This window comes from Anabrus simplex, chromosome 6 (assembly GCF_040414725.1).
Source record: "Anabrus simplex isolate iqAnaSimp1 chromosome 6, ASM4041472v1, whole genome shotgun sequence".
In the NCBI taxonomy this organism is placed as follows: domain Eukaryota; kingdom Metazoa; phylum Arthropoda; class Insecta; order Orthoptera; family Tettigoniidae; genus Anabrus; species Anabrus simplex.
The window spans coordinates 226195286-226218187 of NC_090270.1; the positions used below are offsets into that span (position 1 = coordinate 226195286).

The 22902-nt window shown below is 37.5% G+C and overlaps 1 protein-coding gene across 1 annotated transcript in view; it reads left to right on the plus strand.

Moving 5' to 3' along the window:
- Nucleotides 1-22902, plus strand: part of Esp (Epidermal stripes and patches) — a 189142-nt gene that overhangs the window by 117309 nt on the left and 48931 nt on the right. Inside the window, exons 5-7 of the mRNA XM_067150254.2 lie at nucleotides 10302-10497; nucleotides 12622-12842; nucleotides 14990-15167. Coding sequence (XP_067006355.2) covers nucleotides 10302-10497; nucleotides 12622-12842; nucleotides 14990-15167 — 595 coding nt within the window. The remainder of the gene's footprint in view (nucleotides 1-10301; nucleotides 10498-12621; nucleotides 12843-14989; nucleotides 15168-22902) is intronic.

Below are 22902 nucleotides of genomic sequence, written 5' to 3' on the forward strand. Positions count from 1 at the left end.
AAAACATGGTGCATGTTTTGCCTTAATTTTGCAGGCATCATCAGCCATGATTTGATCTTGAAATAAAATCAGGCACCTGATTGACTTATGAACTAATGTTAAAATAGGACAATATTAGAAAGAATCTTAAAAGGCCATTAATAAGAACTAACATGTGGTAAAAATCTATTAAATTGATAGCTTTACAAGACTTGTAACTTTGAGTAAAGTGAATAGTGCAACAGTTGATTGTGAACTTGTGATTTAAGGAAGTTGATATATAGTAATGTTTAAATAGCAAGTGGTTGATAACGGAGAAACATTCCGAATTATCAAATCAAAAGTCATTTTGTTAAAACATGATGATAAACAGTAACAATTTAAAATGTCATTGAATGGTAGTCTTATGACTAATGAATAATCAGTTATATGCGTTTTATAAATGTCATTAGCATATGGAATAATATTTTCACTTTAATGATGGTGTGAAAGCTGGTAGCTCTTAGTTGATATTCAAGATTGATATTGGACTCCTTTGGACCATCTCATTTGATGTGATATTTTGGCATTACTATGAATTGCAGGTTTTGTTGACATGCTGGTCAAAAGGGGCGATGCTAAAGTTGTGTGTAGATTGTATGTTGATTCTAAGGTCAAGTCTGTAATTGACAACCAGAAGCGTGGTGTTAACGTTGAAAAAGGCTCACTAAGAAAATTACGTGGAGAATGTAAACACTTACTCTTGACTTTCAGCGAGAGTAACTTGTTGTGTTATGATATGGGCTGCTGGCAACTGTCGAGTTCTTACTGCGTGAGTTTCATAAAAGAAATTATTAAATTCAATGGATTTAATGCGGACATGATTAATAAAATCATCAACAAAGTAAAATTGAAACTATCCACAAATTTAACCCCATTAAAACCCAATAAACCAAAATACGCTCTAAGTTTACGTTCACCAACCATAGCATTCATCCAATTACCAATTCCCTAAATAAATATGATGTAAAAATAGCATATACAACAAAAAATACCAATTGTAATTAATTTTTTAATCATAACTCAATTAACGCTACAGATAACCATTATTCTGGATCGGGTATATACAGATTAAAATGCCTTACATGCAATTTTTCTTATGTTGGCCAAACTGGCCACAGTTTTCAACCACATTTGCTGAACATTATAATGCTCAGAAACACAATAAATTTTCTGCAATGGCCAACCACATGAGGGACACAGGGCATAAATTTACAACCATAGAACAGGATTTATATATCTTAAAAGGAATCCGGAAAGGTAAACTCATGACAGAGTACGAAAACATATTCATATTTCTTGACCAGCAGTTCAACAAAGATCAAAAATCAATCAAGATACAAAAATCAATTCCCCTCACAAGTAAATTTTTCAAAATTTTCGACCTTAAATCATGAAGCACTCCCACCATTCCTATAAATAATACATTCTACTCTTTTTCCCCCCACCGGTAGCAGATCCCCTTCAAGCAAAACAAATAGGCCCATAGCCACACCTTCGCGAGTGTAACCCCCCGCCAACGGGATCCCACCGCTATAACTCACGCAGTAAGAATTCGACAGTTGCCAGCAGCCCATATCATAACACAACAAGTTAATTTAACTGAAAGTCACGAGGTAAGTGTTTACGTTCTCCACGTAATTTTCTTAGTGAGCCTTTTCCAACGTTAACACCACACTTCTGGTTTTCAATTACAGACTTCACCTTAGAATCAACACACAATCTACACGCAATTTTAGCATCACCCCTTTTGACCAGCATGTCAACAAAACCTGCAATTCGTAGTAATGCCAAAATATTACATCAAATGAGATGGTCCAAAGGAGTCCAATATCAATTTTGAATATCAACTAAGAGCTACCAGCTTTCACACCATCTTTAAAGTGAAAATATTATACCATATGCTAATGACATTTGTAATAAGCATACAACTGATTATTCGTCAGTCATAAGACTACCATTCAACGACATTTTAAATTGTTCATGTTTATCATCACGTTTTAACAAAACGACATTTGATTTGATAATTCGGAATGTTTCTCTGTTATCAACCACTTGCTATTTAAACATTATTATATATCAACTTCCTTAAATCACAAGTTCACAATCAACTGTTGCACTATTCACTTTACTCAAAGTTACAAGTCTTGTAAAGCTATCAATTTAATAGTTTTTTTTACCACATTTAATTCTTATTCATGACCTTTTAAGATTCTTTCTAATATTGTCCTACTTTAACATTAGTTCATAAGTCAATCAGGTGCCTGATTTTATTTTAAGGTCAAATCATGGCTGATGATGCCTGCAAAATTAAGGCAAAATATGTACCATATTTTAAATAACATGTTAACCAATAAGTTATCAAGGACAAGATCCTAATTGATTGTGTTTAATGTATTGATTAGGTGGATAAAATAATAAAGTAACTTATTGTTATTATATAATCAATACGGATACAAAATGATTTATATCACATGTAACATACCACTTAGTTGAGCAGCTCGACTCCTTTCTCTCAAGTCTTCCCAGCCCAAACTTTGCAATATTTTTGTAACACTACTCTTTTTCTGCAAATCACCTGGAACAAATCGAGCTGCTTTTCTTTGAATATTTTCCAGTTCTTGAATCAAGTAATCCTGGTGAGGGTCCCATACCCTGGAACCATACTCTAGTTGGGGTCTTACCAGAGACTTATATGTCCTCTCTTTTACATTCTTACTCGACCCCTAAATACCCTCATAACCTTGTGCAGAAATCTGTACTCTTTATTTGCAATCATATGTATGTGATTAGCCCAAAAAAATCTTTCCTTATATGAACACCTAGGTACTTACAGTGATCCCCAAAAGGTACTTTCACCCCATCAATGCAGTAATTAAAAGTGAGGGGACTTTTCCTATTTGTGAAACTCACAAACTGACTTTTAACCCCATGTATCATCATACCATTGCCTACTGTCCATCTCACAACATTATCGAGGCCATTTTGGAGTTGCTCACAATCTTGTAACTTATTTATTACTCTGTACAGAATAACATCATCTGCAAAAAGCCTTATCTGTGATTCCACTTCTTTACGTATATCACTGGTATATATCACACAATCACAATCAGCCAGTTCTATCAATAACTGATGTGGCCTCTTGAAGTCTGAAACTTAGGTAAATATTTAGGAGTTGCCTCCACTTCCAGCATTCTTCAGCAATGTTTTGCCAATTAACTCCGGTGATTTACGGATGTCCTTGTCCCAGCGATCCGGTGGCCTTCCTCCCAGTCTCAATTTATCTCTTGGGCTCCTTTCAAGAACAACCTTGGTCCATCTGTCATCCATTCTTCAGGCCACATGTCCCGCTCATTGCCACTTCAAGGTTAAAATTCTTGTTATGATGTCAACGACATTTGTGACCGCTGTTATGTCGTGGGACCTCTTTATATCTCTTTTGGTAAATCCAAGCATAGACCTCTCCATTCCTTGCTGAGCAGTTCTTATATATAAGAAAATGTAAAGGTCCAATAATACTGCCTCCAGGCCTAGTCTAATTCTCTGAGTTCTGTTTTCTAGAAATATAGCAACCCATTCACTCACTCTTTTTTCTAGTTCAGTTGCACTCACTTTTGCCAATAGTCTCCCATGATCTACCCAATCAAACATCTTAGATAGGTCAATCACAATAAAGTCCATTTGACCTCCTGAATCCATGATATCTGCTATACCTTGCTGGAATCTTACAAGTTGAGCTTCAGTGGAATAACCTTTCCTAAACCCGAACTTTCTTCCATCAAACCAGTTATTAATTTTGCAAACATGTCTAATATAATCATGAAGAATGCTTTCCCAAAGCTTACGACACCCTTTCCTTTATACACAGGGCCTAATATAGCAACTCTCCATTCATTTGGTATAGCTCCTCCATTCATACAATAATGAAGTAAGTACTGTACTGCAGATATGGTACTATATCCCAACCCATTGTCTTTAGTATATCCCCAGAAATATTATCAATTCCAGCCCTTTTCTAGTTTTCAACTTTTGTATCTTACTGTAAATGTTATTGTTATCATAGGTAAATTTTAATACTTCTTTAGTATTAGTCACCTCCTATATTTGGACATTATCCTTGTAACCAACAATCTTTACATACTGCTGACTGAATATTTCTGCCTTTTGAAGATCCTCGCATACACACTCCCCTTGTTCATTAATGATTCCTGGAATATACTTCTTGAAACGTGTTTCTGCCTTAAAGTACCTATACATACTCTTCCATTTTTCACTAAAATTTGTATGACCACCAATTATGCTTGCCATCATGTTGTCCTTAGCTGACTTCCTTGCAAGATTAAATTTCTTCTTGGTCTCTCCATTGATGTTCAGAAAACCAAAGTACTCACACAGCCTGCATCTGCGTTGAATCTCCCAGCTTTCAATATCTCGATTGTGGATACTACACAGGAGCAGGTCAACCACTTTTTATATCTAGGAAGTATACTCTTGTGGCGGTATTGGGAAGATTGAACTCGCCCCACATACAGAACGCACCCTTGTGCACGATGCAACATTGCATCAGGGTACAGCTTACTAAACTAGCATCATTCGTCGGCATGGAGTGAGTGTGTCTCGTTGGTGTAATCAGTGTAACCTATCTCACATACAAAAGTGTACTAAAACTATGTGGTGTAAATAAATCTATTATCCATGAGGGCTGATTTATTTATGAACGATGTGGAGCCGCCTACAACCAAGACTCCATACTCTTTAACAAATACTAACTGCTCATAGGATGTGGATAGGAGAATTGCTGTTGCCCACTCAGCATATGGACATTTATCTCATCATGTCATCATAAATAAGGACCTTACAGTGCATACCAAGATCATGGTTTACCAGGCTATTGTCATATTGACACTGCTTTACGGATGTGAAACTTGGACTCTGTACTGTCAGGATATCAAAAAGGTAGAGCGCTTCTATCTGTAAGATCTTAGATCCATCTTTAACATCAGATAGAAGGACCATGTCACCAACGTGAGAAAGAGCATGCTATAAGCATTGAGGCTATCATCGTTGGCCATCGTCTCAGATGGACAGAGCACATCCGTCGCATGAGTGATACTAGACTTCCTCGTCAACTCCTGTATGATGAACTCTGCTCTGGCACAAATTTCCATGAAGCCCCTTTGATTCGTTCAAGGATCAACTAAAGCATACTATGAATAGAGCTGGAATTAACACTCAAACCTGGGATATGCTTGCAGAGAATCAAATTCTTTGGCACCACAATATTTGAACATCAGTTACTGTGTTTGAAGAGGAGCGACACAGACATAAAGATGCTAAACAATATGCATGGATGCTCCGTTAATCTCAGCCATGCCCCACTCCTGCGCCATTCCATGTGATCTGTGTGGACGTATGTTTCATGCCAAGATTGGGCTACTAAGTCATATGAAACATAATCACAATGCATTGTGGGTGTGAAAATGTAAACTGCTGAAGATTATATTACCTCACCAAGATGAAGACAGTCAACCTGGTTCTGAGCATGGCCATGTATATCAACATCTAACATGATGCTGAAACAAGGTATTTGCCACCACCAGACAGTTGTCCACACAGAAATGTAATAGAGCAGTGGATGTCAAAGTGTGGTTCGCGTACCCCTACGGGTATGCCTGATACTTTTATTGGGGTACGCGAGCAGCCTTCAGAGAAAAAATGAAGAAAAATTGAAATATGGAAATAAATAAGAAGAAAGTTAAATATGTATACTACATCAGCCACATACAGGACACACTGAAATCTATGTGAAAGACTCCTGACATTTCATCCTAAGGACCAATCAATCAAAAGTACGGACTTATTAGTAAGTTTTGACGTCACGCCACTTTTCACCAAGGTGCTGCTAACAGAAGTATTTCCGCTATTAGACCAGAAATGTCTGGAAGACTTGTCAACACTAGTTAAAGAATGCCTTAACGGCACTTATTTCTACTTCAACAGGGAGTTCTACAAACAGACAGAAGGGGCTGCGATGGGATCGCCGCTCTCTCTCCAATAATAGCAAACATGTACATGGAACACTTTGAATAGAAAGCCTTAGCCACATCTACCCTGAAACCAAAATGTTTTCTCCGTTATGTGGATGACACGTTCATGATCTGGCCTCACGGAAGCAATAACCTGCAGCTATTTCTTGACCATCTCAACTCTATCCATGTAAATATTCAGTTCACCATGGAAACTGAAGTAAAGGGAAAGCTACCATTCCTGAAGGTCCAAGTAAAACCCAACATCAATGGGACTCTGAGTCATGCAGTATACAGGAAACCCACACACACAGACAGGTACCTGCATCCCTCTTCTCATCACCACCCATCACAAAAGCAGGCTGTTCTAACATCACTGGTTAACAGACGCAGAACACCTTGAAGAAGAGAAAGTCCACCTCATGAGAACCCTCAGGAGAAATGGCTTCTCACTCAATAACATCCAATGAGTCTTTAGAAAATCAGAAAACAAAAAAAGGCCACCATAGAAGAATACAACGGGAAAGAAGAACTGACCCGCCCGAAAACAGCAATACTTTCATACATTAGAAAAACTACAGAAAGGATCAGCAAGATAGTGGATAAATACAATATAAAAACCATCTATAAACTACACCAGAAGCTAGCCTGTTATCTACCACCAGTAAAAGATACAAGAGAACTAGAGGCTCTTGGAGTATACCACACTGAATGTGGCTGCAGAACATGCTATGTTGGTGAAACAAAACATCTGATCTCTACCTGCTTAAAAGAACATATCCATCACACCAATAACCAAAACACAGATATTTCAGCTGTAGCTAAACATTCCTACGAAACAAGACATGGAATATCATTTGACAAGACCAAGATCCTAGCAGCTACCCCTTGGAATCTGGAAAGGAAAATCTGTGAGGCTATCAAAATCAAGAAACACCCGAACAATACGAATTTAGAAGAAGGATATAAAACCAGCAATTCTTGGATGCCTATCATACATAGATTAAGATGTACACACCACAACATAAATACACAGTAAGACAGAGTTTGAGGGATGTTCCACCATTCAACATATCATAACCTACGATAAACACGCAGGACGAACCTCCAATTACATAAACAGAACGGGCAAGCCCCACTCTGTGACACGTACTTTCCAGAATTCTCACGAGACAGCCAGGGGGCTTACATCAGCCAGAAAGGCTAGAATATATAAGACCAAGGTCAGGAACCACTCTTATAGTGTGACTGCTGCCTGGGAGACTGATTACCTCGGATCGAGTAAGAGTAGTTCAGTCGCCTTGACAAAGAATACTGCAATGTATTCGAAACATCAGCAAACTGTACATAATGTACAGAAAACAACAACATGGTTCAACCCAGAAAAATAACAAAATAATTCTACACACCATAGAAACTTCACTTCTAAGAAAAGTGTACTTAATTTCACAATCTCATTTACGATGTGTATTTACAAGAATGGTTTATAATAAATTAAAATGCCTTAATTAGCCAGATACCAATATCTTTTAAACCTATCATTTAGGGATTTTTTCAAGGGGGTGCATTGAACTTTCAGCCATGTGTGAGGAGTACAATCTCATAATAGTTTGAGAAACTCTGTGATAGATGTTCTCCTCTCTCTTTTCAGATTCCAAGTGTCTGACATGTGCTCTGAGATTGTTATCATATGTGTTAGTACCAATTTCAGCATTAAAATCATCTTGTAGTACTAAAACCCTTCGTTGAGGAATATTATTTACCATATATCTTGCTCTAGGTAACCATAGAATTCTTCTATCTCATCATCAGAGCCTGTAGATGTTGGTGCATAAATCTAAAGTATGTTTAGTTTGCATGGGATCGTGAATAATTTAATGGAAATTATTTGATCATTGACAATGTCATTTAAATATTATGGCTCGACAATTACTGCAGATGAAAACCTCAGTCCTGAAATATCAAATCGCGTGAACAGCGCAAGGCTGAAGTGGCTCTTGGTGACTGGTGTCCTATGTGATAAGAAGATTCCAGACCGGCTAAAGCTTATCAATCTTTAGTGCACCCAGTTGTTATGTATGGTGCAGAATGCTGGCCTTCTGCTAAGGAGATGGAATACCTAGCAACTTGGTGTGATGGAAACAAATATTCTCCAATGGACCTCTGGCTTGACACTTCATGATCATGTCAGCAACAGTGAAGTTCGCAAGCGATATGGAGTGGCACCAATCGCTGAAAAGATGAGGGAAAGCCATCTCTGCTGGTATGGGCATGCACTTCAAGCTGTTCAAACAACAGTTGCAAAGAGTGGATTGACATTTCTGATTGGTGGGAAAAGGCCAGTAGGACAACCAAGAGAGCGTTTGCTTGACACCGTACATGAAGATCTAAAAATTGCACGCCTTCATCCTGACATGGCACACAGTCATGTAAAGTGGCGACAGAGAACCAAAACAGCAAACACCACTTGTATATAGGACAAATGCTAAGGAGGAAGTAGAAGAAGAAGAATCATTCTATCAGTAACAGGCAAATGTCCAGTGACAGAATCATTTATAGCCTATATGGAATTACTATAGCCACTCCATTTCGACTTTGTTCCTGATGTCCAGAGAAATGGGCAGTATTTCCACTCTTCTTCTTCTACAGCTTTTCCCACACCTGTGGGGTTGCAGGTGCGAACTGTGTCGTACATGTGGATTTAGCCTTGTTTTATGGCCGGATGACCTTCCTGACGCCAACCCTATACGGAGGGATGTAATCACTATTGCGTGTTTCTGTGATGGTTGGTAGTACAGTGTGTTGAAATAGATGATATTTCCACTGTTAGCAACAAAATGTGCATCACCTTTCCAATACATTTCAGATAGTTGTGACGTTACATTTCTTTCTCCACAATAGCCAGTTTGTTTGCCTGTAATAATCCTATCACATTCCACATTGTCTCAATACATGAAGGGAAGTTCTAACACTATTAGATGCATCTCCTCTTGGAGATCCCATTTGGTGACTTGCAGAATATTTAAAATTCAGCAAAGCCATATGTCATTGTCATGAAAAAAGAAAAACAAGGTGGATTCCTGTGTCCTTCTTCATGTAACTAACCACACATCCACTACTTCTTCTATATTCTTCTGCTTGAATGTTTCAGAGACTCATTACCATTGATAGGTTCATACTTTTCAAAATGATGCTTTAAATGATACAAAAAGTTTTATGTCTTTAGTATGAAAAAAATGGTCCATTGTTCCATACAGTGAATATGTCCTTGATCAGAACTGCACCTTCAATATTCATGATATGTCAAAAAGCTTTCAAAAACGTAACTACTCTTGGTATCTTATCCATGAGTTTGTACTCAGGCATCGTTAAGGATCTTGGCCACTCTCTCTAGGAGGATATACATCATTTAATAAGCTACTTCCACCCTTCATTTCAAAAACTAGGGTATCACAGTGGCATCACATGATTAAAATCTTTGGGTGTTCACACTTAGCTGACAGTAGATAAAAAAATCCTATGTATAGGCTTAAGTTGCTTCTCAGCCAGTCAGTGCATTAATAGGACCTCAGTTAGCCTATACTGTGTCGCCTCTTGGGTTCACTAAGCAGTATTATGTTACATGTGCGACTGTCAACAGTGTCATGCAGTTAGTTGATTAACCACTCCAGGGTAACAGCTCTGTGGATTAGCCACTGTCACGGACTACTAAAATTTTAAAATAACTTTTAGAGAAGGCATTGCAAGCGGGTCAGCAGTCTGTAATCCACTGCCTGCTTGATACTATCGGATACATATCAAGCAGGCAGTGCCGTGATCCCGCCATACCCACAACATTGTCCTTTCAAACTCTAGGTATACAATACACCAAAATGGGGTAGGGATTGGCTGGCATGGCGCGTGATTAAAATGGAAATGGAAAGTAAATCGGCACTTACAACTTCATAAATATATTCTCAACATACAGAAATCTTGTTCACATCATACATATCATTTAAATTTCAAGAGTTTTGGGATTACCAGGGTGTCCGTGTGCTTGTGTGATGCTTAAGATGAGATGCCTCTGATAAAACTCCAGAAACAAGCAGTAGCACCATGAACATTCTATGTAATCATCTGAATGGTGTCTCTTGTAAGATTAAGTGACTTGGTGAGGAAAGCAACAGTGAAACCATGTCTCTCACCAGGCAGCCTGGACTGATGCTTTGTTCTGAGAACTCAACATACAACACACATCATTGTCTCTCTTTGTTACAGTATGGTTTGTATGGCTCTTTCCTTGGATGTTTCATCTACATCATCTTTGGAAGTTGCAAGGATGTTCCCATGGGTCCAACAGCCATCATGTCTCTCCTGACATATCAGACTGTTCGTGGCAAAGGACCCGAGTATGCTGTGCTCCTTTGCTTTCTCAATGGAATTGTTGAACTATTTATGGGGTTACTTGGTCTTGGTAAGTATGGCTGTAAGCTCTCCTGCATAAGATGTATGCTATTCCTGAAGTGAGATCAGCTTGACATTAATACCTACTACACTTCCTTGTCTTGTACAGAAATAAACATTCGCTGCCAAAAGCTTGAAAAGTTCAGCTTTTCATATGAACTCTTTCTTACATGTTATCCGCCAAACAGTCTATGTGCTATACTTATAGACCTCTAAAACAATCATTACCACCACTCAATTCAGTCAACTACTTGTCCATTCAAGCATTAATATATCATTTTAAACTGAGTTTAAAACTTGTAAGATGTGCTATGAGAGTTTATATATTTGGCGTAGTTCAAGTAAATTTTGCATCATTTAAAATTGTGTTACATTTTATCATCGAAAATTGTGGGACACCCTATACCACACGAGTCGATTTTATGGAACTTGCACAAGATACAACCCTCGGGATGTTCCTAAATGACAAGATAACAGGCATCCAATTAAACATTTAAATTTGATTGGTTTAAATAAATCGAAAAGTAACTCCTGTGCGGTCATTGGACATTAATTTTGCTGTGCCGTTTGTGGTTGCACCATCCAGTGCGGGCTACCTTTGGGAAGCACACTGCAGGGTGTCTTAATTCTGTCTTCGGCATCATGTAGAGCGGACGTGTTGTCCGGGAGTACTGTGCTCCATGGGAGATCTGCCGTCTCTTGGGGTAAGCAAATCTTAAATTTCCTAATGAAACTTTATTTTATTTCATGTTTTAATTTGTCACAGGTGTTTTACCTGTTGATCTTTCTATCATAAATCAATTGTAATTTACAATGGTGTGGTTCTCACTCCTGTTCACCACCCCTTAAGCAGATTTTCCAAAAACAAAATGATACGTGTTTCTTTATTTTTAAAGGAGATTCCAAATACCAATTTTCATGTCTGTAACATCTTCAGTTTTTGAGATTAAGTATCCACATAAAAAGAATTCAACCCCTTTTTCAGTCCTTTTTACATCCCATCTACTACTGAAGTGCTTTTTTCCTAAAACAAACAAATACGTATTATTTTTATTTTTAAAAGAGATTAAAAATACCAATTTTCACGTCTGTAACATGTTAAGGTTTTGATATATACTGTATATATGTTCATTTTAAAAATTTATCCCCCTTTAACACTTCCCCTTAAGAAGATTTTCAGGAAACAAATTATGCATGTTTCTGTCATATGATTCTTCAAGTTCTATTATCAACAATATACAAACTCACAAAGTCGAGTACATGATTAACCACAACAAGCTGGAAGTAAATGAACCAGTGCACATTGTATCTTTGGTATTACACCTTGCAAGTGCTGGGGCTTCAACATTAGCAAATATTCTAAGTGACGTATATATACTGCTAGAATGTAATGATTACAGCTTTATTTCAAGGCGTAAATTATGGGTAAAATTTGTATTTGTATTACAATTCTATGCATATTGTCAGTGATTACAAATAAAAATTGCCAAAAATAAAAAAGTTCATTGAAAGTAATTTGATCACCTTTACTCAATTACTGTACTTCACAACTTGGATTGCAAATAATGGAAAAGAACAAACAAGTACAAAATCAAGTCATTATAGAAGGATGGGAACATAAATAAGAACATGTAACAGGATACATAATAGAAAGGCGAAATAAGGACAAACATGAAAACACAAACAAAAAAAGAGCAATCCCTACTTCTTCATACACTGCCATCTTCAAAGAGAGAGGCTCTCTCCTCATTAATCCCAGTTTGTCTACATCCATTTCTTCTAGCCCCCAACAAGCTCACTTTTGCTTCCCATCTTCATTGAGGGGGTTGAGGGTTATGCTTGCCTTTGTCTCCTTCTCTGTTGCTCCCTCTTCCAATGCTTATCCCAGTCATGTTCCTTTCTAAATATGACTTGACCTGGCTTAAAATGTGTTCCTATCGAGGTTCTTATGACTTTGCTCATCACTTGTTTTTTCCTTTCCATTACTTAACATTGCTTTAAATTTCCTCTCCTTCCACTAGATTATTATTTACTATGTTGCTTGCCCCTAGTACAGAGTGATGAGGTAGGTTGTATAAACTTGTCCTAAGTAGTAAGATCCACCATCAAGTAATGAAAACTTCTATTCTTCCAGGTTTCATAATTGACTTTATTTCGGGACCAGTTTCATCGGGATTTACTTCGGCTGCTGCTCTCATCATCGTCACTTCGCAGATAAAGGATGTGTTAGCTGTCAAGGCTCAAGGCAACACTTTTATCGGCATGTGGAGCAGTTTGTTTAGCAACATGTGGGCCTCGAAGCCTGGAGACTGCATCATGGGCTGCACCTGCATTGTCGTCTTAATACTTATGAGAGTAAGTGGATTACAGCATTTTCTAGCCTTTGACTGAACATTGGTATGACAGTTCACAATTTTCAAAGGTATTTTTTGTTGATTACAATCCTGGAAAGAAAGTTGTTTATTCATATAAAATGATTTTATTCTATGCATATTGTCGTAGCCATTTGTAGCAGGAAGCTGCAGTGTTTGTGTTGACAACAGTCCTTCTTGCTACACCAGGATAGTTTCTTACTTAGCGCACACATACCCTGTACATTCCAACATGCATTTATTTATTTACCGTGTTGTGTTGTATAGATGGACTGTTTAACAGATACATTGAAAATACTTAAGTTTTAATTTGTGAGACATTTTAACACAAGTAATTGATTAATGAATTATGGTTTTATTAATTTCTTTCTTTCTTTCTTTCTTTCTTTCTTTCTTTCTTTCTTTCTTTCTTTCTTTCTTTCTTTCAAATTTGATTATTTGAACACTCACCACCCCTAATTCAGCCCAGCACTGCACAGATAGGATTTAAAAATTGACGTAAATAAGTCAGTATGCTTTGAAGACTTTTTCTTTTCTCTTAACATACAACTTGTTTCATATTTTTCCAAGGTAAAGACTCACTACTTTTTGCACAGCTAACTATATTGTCCATGATTGCTTATGTCTGATACTTAGGTTCTCAGTGATGGGAATGGCTGCATAAATCATCATTATTTTCATGTCGGAAACATCTAAAATATAGAGTTACTCAGTAACATTAAACACATTTAGTTGCTACATCAAGTGCATTCTGTGTGCCTTAAAAGAGTTCATCTTCTGTTCAGGAGGATGGGCACAGTGGACTTTGAAGCATGTGCTTCAGGGTATGGTCTCTGCACCATTCTTACTTGATCTTGTTAGCATCAATGTAACTCCACCTCAGTAATGTCACTTTGATCTGCCCCCACCTGATCTCAATCTATTCAAGGATTTTCACATTGTCCGCTTCTCTTTGTAGCCAGGTGGAAAGCACTGATCTACTGCTATCTGTCCTGGGATGATAGGAGACCTTGTTTTCCATAGTTGTAATCTTGCTTTTTCAGCTGGTCCGATTAGTTCCCGAGACATTCATAGAAGACTGCCCGTGGAATCTCTGAGCTGGGGGTAGATGGTCAAGTAGTGGATGAGCACTTTCTCATTCTACTCTTGTTCTCTCATTGTTCACAGACACTTCTCTTTGAATATGTGGTGGTCCAGTCACTGTAAGCTGCATAAATAAAGACATATGAGCAAAGATAGACAGATAAATGTCTTTATTGCCATAGTAAGATTAACTCAGTATGGATAAGACAAGTCAATTGTGACAAATGTATATCAGCACATTTGAAACTAAAGATACATAACTTAGGCTTATTTTCATTTCTGAAGTTCAAATATGATTCATTTTAGCTTCTTCTTTTTCTTCTTCCTCTTGGTTTGAATGGGCCTACTTTGCACCAAGCTTGTTCATCTGTTGGGCTTTGACCTTTGCCTAGTATTCTCGCATTTTCCACCAATGTAACTCCTTTCTTTCATCTGTCCAGGCATTACCTTTCTTCCGGGGGTTTTCTTGAAATCCATGATGTTCAATGTCCCTCTCAGTTTCTTTCAGCCAAGTGGTAAGAATCTTCTTGTTCTGCCAGAAGATAAACATATTTCAGTTTCATTTTTTATAATGTAGGTATGTTACTAAATACAGTTCTGTTCTAATGTCATCGTTCCTTATACAGTCCTAGCATGTTTTTCAGAGGGCAGTTCATAGAAACTTATTTCACATGCATGCAGTTTATTAACTTCTCTCTCTTTCAGTGTATATGTTCTAGACTGTAGGCCTATGTGAGAATGAGCATGAAGTATAACTTATAACTAGTCATCTTGGTTCTCATGGGTACCTCGTTATCTCAAAGAAGATGTCTGACAAGGTTGTAGAATTTGGAACTGCTAGCCACTCTGTTTACTATTTCTTTATCTGCAGTGCTCCTGCTGGAAATCGTGCTGCCTAGGTACCGTATTTAAATATCTGTATACATTCAAGCTTTATGTGGTAGCCAGTATCTTCCCTACTAATTTTCAGAGCAACAGTACAAACATATCTGTTTCAACTGACTGCTTTTGTCATGAAAATAAGTGAGAATTTTTATTTGGTTGCAGTATTTGGTTAAAATACAAGTTGGACCAAAGGAGGAGTCTCTTCAGACGAAGCTGCATCGTGCAGTGAACAAATTCATATGGCTTGTCGGCACCTCAAGGAATGCTATTCTTGTGGTAGTGTGTGGTATCATAGGATACAATTTTTCTCTGATGGATGACGTGCCTTTTGAACTCATTGGTAAGACACAGTATCTTTCTATGAAACCTAAAATCAATGACATTCATTCTCTTCACTTGATTATAGCCCTCTAGAAACAGTCAACCCAGTGTCCATTATAATGTATACAGTTTTATTTATTATCACAGTTTACAACTTTCAAAATTATTTGCAAGAGTTCATACATTCATTTTGCTTATGCTTTCAAAAACATAGTGCCATGTATTAGGACTTGGAGGAAATAAATGAATGAATGAACATTAGCTTACAATCATGACAAAACAAGCACCAAGTAAGGCAATCTAAACTCTCTTGAATTTAAGAGTAAATAAATGTCATTTTAATTTAATTTATTAGAAACAGTTATCTAAGATATAATTTATGTGTTGTATGGGATGGTCATACATAAATGATTAAAAAATAGACAATGACATTTTTATTTTATCTTGTACATCAGGGCCTCTTAGGGTGAATGTGCCAGTGCATTGTGCGGCACAAAGTGCAAAAGATGACTTTGCTAGGTTGACCACAGTGCAAAGTCCCACTCCTCAATTTCGACCAGTAGTGCAGTCTTGCTCATTCTGGCTGTCTCCCCCTTCCTCTCCTTCCCGGCTGTTTCTTCCTCACAGCAAAATGGCTGTGTGCAGTGGGCAGAGATGCTCATTTTGATGGGTCAAGGTGCAAAACAGGTTTTTAAAAGAAATCTTTTAATTTGGCTTCAACTGATGGTTTATCCTCTCTGTCTCCTCTTTCCCTTTTTCTTTGCAATTATACTAGTAATGTGTGGAACAAGGATCAGCTGACATCAATTCTGAAAGTGTTTCTTAAAATACAAACAGAAATACTAGAATAAAAATATTTCGGGCTATTATGCCATGGTCCACTCCTCTCTCTTCTCCCAGACATTTTGACTACTGCTGCGGTAGTCATCTTCTGTGGCCTTTATTTTGCTGAGCATGTCATTGATGAGATGATTTTCTTTTGGGAGCTTCAGCCTTAGATAATTTAGGATAGCTGTAATGTCTGCTAAAAATCCTAAATCAGCTACCCATTCAGGGTCATGTAAAAGTGGCTCTGGACATTCTTTTTCCTCCAAACACTCAGCAATGGCATGGCATATTCGGAAAACTTAGAAAATCAACTTTCCTTTGCTTAACCGGTATACCCCTGTATGGTACAGGTTATCCAGGTGTTGTTGTTTGAGTCATCAGTCCATAGACTGGTTTGATGCAGCCCTCCATGCCACCCTATCCTGTGCTAAACTTTTCATTTCTATGTAAATACTGCATCCTACATCTGCTCTAATCTGCTTGTCATATTCATACCTTGGTCTACCCCTACCGTTCTTACCACCTACACTTCCTTCAAAAACCAACTGAATAAGTCCTGGGTGTCTTTAGATGTGTCCTATCATTCTATCTCTTCTTCTGGTCAAATTTAGCCAATGGTTTATTTTGTCACCTATTCAATACATATAAATTTTACATTTAGGAATTTATTCTTAATTCCGCTAGAGACATGTTTCACCCTTCATTGAGGGCATCATCAGTCAAAATTACCTCCTCAAGGCAAAAATCAGGTACCTGATTAGTATTTAACATGCACAAATTAATATACATTACAATGGGAAAATTAAGTACGAGAAACTCTTGTACAATGGTGATGGTTAAACAATACAAGTTTAAAGAATAAGAAGTCGGCACCAATGCTTAAAATTACTGGGTAATTATAGCAGAGTTCAGCAGTGGTGCTCTGAAAAATAATTGATGCACTCATAGGAAATTATAAATTTTAAAATTATTTACAGTATAACAGTCGGGGGGAAGGGTATAGTGCTCGGCGTCAATGTTTTTAACAAAAATTACTACCAATGGTTGGTAACTATGCAGTAAATTTACATTATCCAAATGAACAGTTGAGAATTTACAGTTTATATACATATTTACAAGAGAGCAGCTTGGTGAACAAGGATATAAAAAAGTAAATTACCAAGTGCGTCCCGTTGCTTTAATCGCTGGAAGATGATTGTAGCATTGACAGATCAGAAATATGCAGAGTGGTTTAATCTTAGTTAATAATCACAGGGGGCAGGGAAAATATTCCATAGCCAAATGAGGTTCTATAGGCATTAAACAGAAAGTTGTCTGGTTGAAGCACCGGGTTTGGTACGGTGAACTTGTCAGCGTGGACGGCGACTCAATGGGAGTCATTGAGTAAACAGTGCATTTGAATGGCAACAATGATGGCAGTTATTTGTAGGTAAATGTATTACTGGGAATGTGTTGCAGGTTGAATCCTTCGCTTTTTCTTAGTAGATTTCTTGTAGCTTGGAATGATGTGTGAAAACATCGGTGTGAGATGCCGGTGAGACGTAAATTGATATTATTTCGTGAATGAATGTATGAAGGACCTCGGGATGAAGTTACAGTTTTTTGTTGCTGGTCTAGTGAAAAAGAATGGAGTTGTTTATGCTGTGAGCTGCAGTGGAGAGATTAGAAAATATATGGTAACTATAGAGTCAGAGTGATGTAGCTGGGATGAGGCATCACTTAATTTGGTCTGCGAAGAGGAGCCGTAGTGGCACGCCATATTTGTGCCGATGTGCGCTGGAATTCTAGCGTGTTGTTGGCAGTTGTGTTGTATGAAGTGGAAGTTATCTAATGAAGGACTGTGCCTCCTTCATAATCAACCAACATCCGTCAACAAATTGCCTCTCAACGACACATTAGATAACTTCCACTTCATACAACACAACACAACTGCCAACAACTTGCTAGAATTCCAGCGCACATCGGCACAAATATGGCGTGCCACTACGGCTCCTCTTCGCAGACCAAATTAAGTGATGCCTCGTCCCAGCTACATTGCTCTGACTCTATAGTTACCGTATATTTTCTAATCTCTCCACTGCAGCTCACAGCATAAACAACTCCATTCTTTTTCACTACTTTTTCACTAGACCAGCAACAAAAAACTGTAACTTTGTCCCGAGGTCCTTCATACATTCATTCATGAAATAATATCAATTTACGTCTCACCGGCATCTCACACTGATGTTTTCACACATCATTCCAAGCTACAAGAAATCTACTAAGAAAAAGCGAAGGATTCAACCTGCAACACATTCCCAGTAATACATTTACCTACAAATAACTGCCATCATTGTTGCCATTCAAATGCACTGTTTACTCAATGACTCCCATTGAGTCGCCGTCCAAGCTGACAAGTTCACCGTACCAAACCCGGTGCTTCAACCAGACAAATTTCTGTTTGATGCCTATAGAACCTTATTTGGCTATGGAATATTTTCCCTGCCCCCTGTGATTATTACCTAAGATTAAACCACTCTGCATATTTCTGATATGTCAATGCTACAATCATCTTCCAACGATTAAAGCAACGGGATGCACTTGGTAACTTACTTTTTTATATCCTTGCTCACCAAGCTGCTCTCTTGTAAATATGTATATAAACTGTAAATTCTCAACTGTTCATTTGGATAATGTAAATTTACTGCATAGTTACCAACCATTGGCAGTAATTTTTGTTAAAAACATTGACGCCGAGCACTATACCCTTCCCCCTGACTGTTATATTGTAAATAATTTTAAAATTTATAATTTCCTATGAGCGCATCAATTATTCTTCAGAGCACCACTGCTGAACTCTGCTATAATTACCCAGTAATTTTAAGCATTGGTGCCGACTTCTTATTCTTTAAACTTGTATTGTTTAACCATCACCATTGTACAAGAGTTTCTCGTACTTAATTTTCCCATTGTAATGTATATTAATTTGTGCATGTTAAATACTAATCAGGTACCTGATTTTTGCCTTGAAGAGGTAATTTTGACTGATGATGTCCTCAATGAAGGGCAAAACATGTTTCAAGCGGAATTAAGAATAAATTCCTAACTGTAAAATTTATATGTATTGAATAGGTGACAAAATAAACCATTTAGCATCCTACATTCAGTATCTTCAATACGGACAACAATGATTTTTATCACTTGCAAATTTAGCCAAATCGATCTCCTCTCGCCAATTCGATTCAGTATCTCTTCATTTGTGATTCAATCTATCCATCTTACCTTCAACATTCTTCTGTAACACCACATTTCAAAAGCTTCTATTCTCTTTCTTTCTCACCTAGTTATCGTTCATGTTTCACATCCATACAATGCCACGCTCCACACGAAAGTCTTCAAAAACATCTTTCTAATTCCTATATCAATGTTTGAAGTGAGCAAATTTCTTTTCTTAAGAAACCTCTTCCTTGCTTGTGCTAATCTGCATTTTATGTCCTTCTTACTTCTGCCATCGTTAGTTATTTTACTACCTAAGTAACAATATTCATCTACTTCCTTTAAGACTTCATTTCCTAATTTAATATTTCCTGCATCACCTGCCTTTGTTCGACTGCACTGCATTACTTTTGTTTGGGACTTATTTATTTTCAACTTGTACTCCTTACCCAAGACTTCATCCATACCATTCAGAAACTTCTCGAGATCTTCTGCAGTCTCAGGTAAAATAACAATATCATCGGCAAATCTCAAGGTTTTGATTTCCTCTCCTTGTATTGTGATTCCATTTCCAAATTCCTCTTTGATTTCCTTTATTGCCTGTTGTATGTAAACATTGAAAAGGAGGGGGGACAAACTGCAGCCTTGCTTCACTCCTTTCTGAATTACTGCTTCTTTTTCAAAGCCCTTGAATCTTATCACTGCAGACTGATTTTTATACAGATTGTAGATAATTCTTCATTCTCGGTATCTGATCCCAATCACCTTCAGAGTCTTAAATAGCTTAAATAGCTAAATAGTTATCCAGATAGTCTTATTCAAATGAAATTGAAAATTCTTTGAACTGGCGATGAGTGAACCCATGAGAATGAATATAGTTCACTCATGATGCACATCATGACGTTCGTCACGTCTTGAAGACCTACAATTTTTGCACAAGGAGCCTCTTGGTGAGGAAAACAATTAATGGAAGGCAAATTCGGCATATTAAGCTTTTTCCGCAGTAAGCCATTAAACACTTTTACTTTACAAGCATTGCTGGGTGCCCTGTCTCTTGTCATGGAAAACAGGCTTTCCCAATATGGTTAACTGAGCTGTGTCACTAATATCCGTTGATTCATCAAGTGCAATGGAGTACGTTAAGAAGTTTGTGAATGTGACAACCAATTGTTCATTCAAATTCCCATCAATGTCACTGATTTGCTGAGTTATTGTCATGTTAGACAGTGATATCCTGTTGTAGGTTGAAGCTAATGTAGGGTTCATTGTTTCTACTACGACCAACAAAATACTCTTTACTAGTGGCCCTTCCATAAATGGCTTCCCAGCTCTTGCTAAACGTAGAGCAACTTTATAACTAGCTCTAAGAGTAGCATCACAACACCCTTCTTTTTGCACAATTTTTTTTTTTTTTTTAAAGGAAGCGTATCAGGAATAACAAAACATAAAAAACAAGAACAAATACACATTTGAGAGGAATATAAGCAAAATTAAGTATCTTTCGCAGGACCTGTAAGTAGTGTCTTTCATTAGACGATTTACTTACACATGTTATTATTGTCCCTCAGATCAGGTGTTTGGCTTTAACTGACAAAAGAAGAAGGAAGTTACCACTTTGATTTAAACGGACTCTTGGGAGTGTTTACTTTCTTTGGAGCAGGTTGCTCAATTGTTATGTAGTTGTCTTGCATTTATCTATTTCACTGAAAAACAAGCCATCTATCAATCCATGCTTCATCGCTCTGCAGCATGCTACACCATCTGAGCTGAATTGAGCCAAGTTGAGTCGAGCTTTGTCGAGTTGCGCTGAAATCAAACGCTGGTTCAAGTCAAACCGAATTACTCAAGTAATGTACCTGCACATGTCCAAACTACTGTAGTCATTTTCTATGATCAGTTGTATCAAGCTGTATTTGTCATTCTGAAAGCATGACTGAAATGTAGTGCTTTCCTGTGTTTTGCGAAAGTTGAGACTTTGCATGGTGAATACCTATTCATTCATGATGCGGTTAACCAACAGGATCTTGAACATACCACAATTCATCCACATTTCAAAAGCCTGCAGTAATTTCATTGTCCATCCTTCGAGAACGCTGATAACACATCACAACATGCCAACAAGTTTCAAATCAGAGGTCATGGTTGCACATATTATGTAATTTGTATGTTTCTTAAAGAGATCTGATGTAGTTCTGACTTCGTCTAGAAATATCTTCATAGTGTAAAGAACAACATCATTATCATTATCATCATCATCATACGTTTACAGTTCCAGTTTCCCAGGTACTGTTGGCGAGCCTCTTCCACTCTGTTTTATTGAGATACGTTCTTTTTTCTTTCTTTTTCTTTCCTTTTTTTTTTTTTACAATCTGCTTTACACACCAACACAGATAGATCTTATGGCACTGATGGAATATGAAAGAACTAGGATTGGGAAGGAAGTAATCATGGCCTTAATTAAGTTACAGCCTGGTGTGAAAATGGGAAACCACAGAAAACCATCTTCAGGACTGCCAACAGTAGGGTCCGAACCCACAATCTCCCGAATGCAAGCTGACAGCTATGTGACCCAAACCACACAGCCACTTGCTTGGTGTTCCATTGTTAATGACATCCTCTAGTGTCCTGTAGTGGTCTTCTCATCAGCTGTTTTCCTGTCACATGTCTCTCCAGGTTAACAAACTGTCCTGGTTGGCTCCATCCACATTACATGCCTGAACCACTTCAGTTTGCATATGCTTACCTCATCTAACAATGTTGTCTCAATCCCAGCTTCCTTTCTCACCATGACATTCCTTAAACTTTGGTTTATGAATTGTGGACTTCAGGAACTTCATCCCAGATGCCTATAACCTTGATGAGTCCTTCCTAGTAGAGTGCATGTTTCGATACCATAGGATAAAATTGGTATAAAGTATTGATTGAACACCACCAGCTTTATTTTATTTGGTACTTTGAGATCCCTGAGGAGTGTTCTTACTTGCTGATATTATTATTATTATTATTATTATTATTATTATTATTATTATTATTATTATTGAATATCCAAAGCAGTTTGGAACCCTATTTTACATAGTATACTAGGGTTATAGTTAAAATACATATTCAGTTTTACAATTAAAATTAATTCCTGTATCTAATCAATGGAAAATTAAGTGGATGAAGTATATAAAATATTTGTAACAGCACGGCTTCTTAAACAAATGATACAGGGGTTTTGATAATGCAATGTGGCAATGATTCAAATGAGAGTTCAAGTCATGCCTTCTTCTTTCAAATGCAGCACATTCAAACAGTAGGTGGTCCACTGTTTGTGAGGATCTGCAAACACACACGTAGCCATCAGGACGATTGATTCCAAATCGATGAAAATAATAACCAAATTTGCCATGACCAGTCAAAAATTGAGTAATTTCAAAGCTTGGCACCAACACGTTACTTTGCAGGCGGTTGAAAACCTCAGGGAAGAATATTTCTCTGGTGACTTGGCCTCTAGTGGAAGAAGTCCAAATGTTGTTCCATTGGTGGATTACGTGCTTCTTTATTATTTTTTTAGCGTAGCTAGGTGACGTTTTGTCATAAGAAATTTCCAAATTAGACGCTGCTTTTTCCAGAAGATCAGCTTTCTTGTTTCCAGATATTCCGCCATGACCATGAATCCAGTCAAAACAGATGTGCGGACTTTGTTGAGCTGTGGTTCTAATAGCTACAGCTATTGGATTCAGATTATA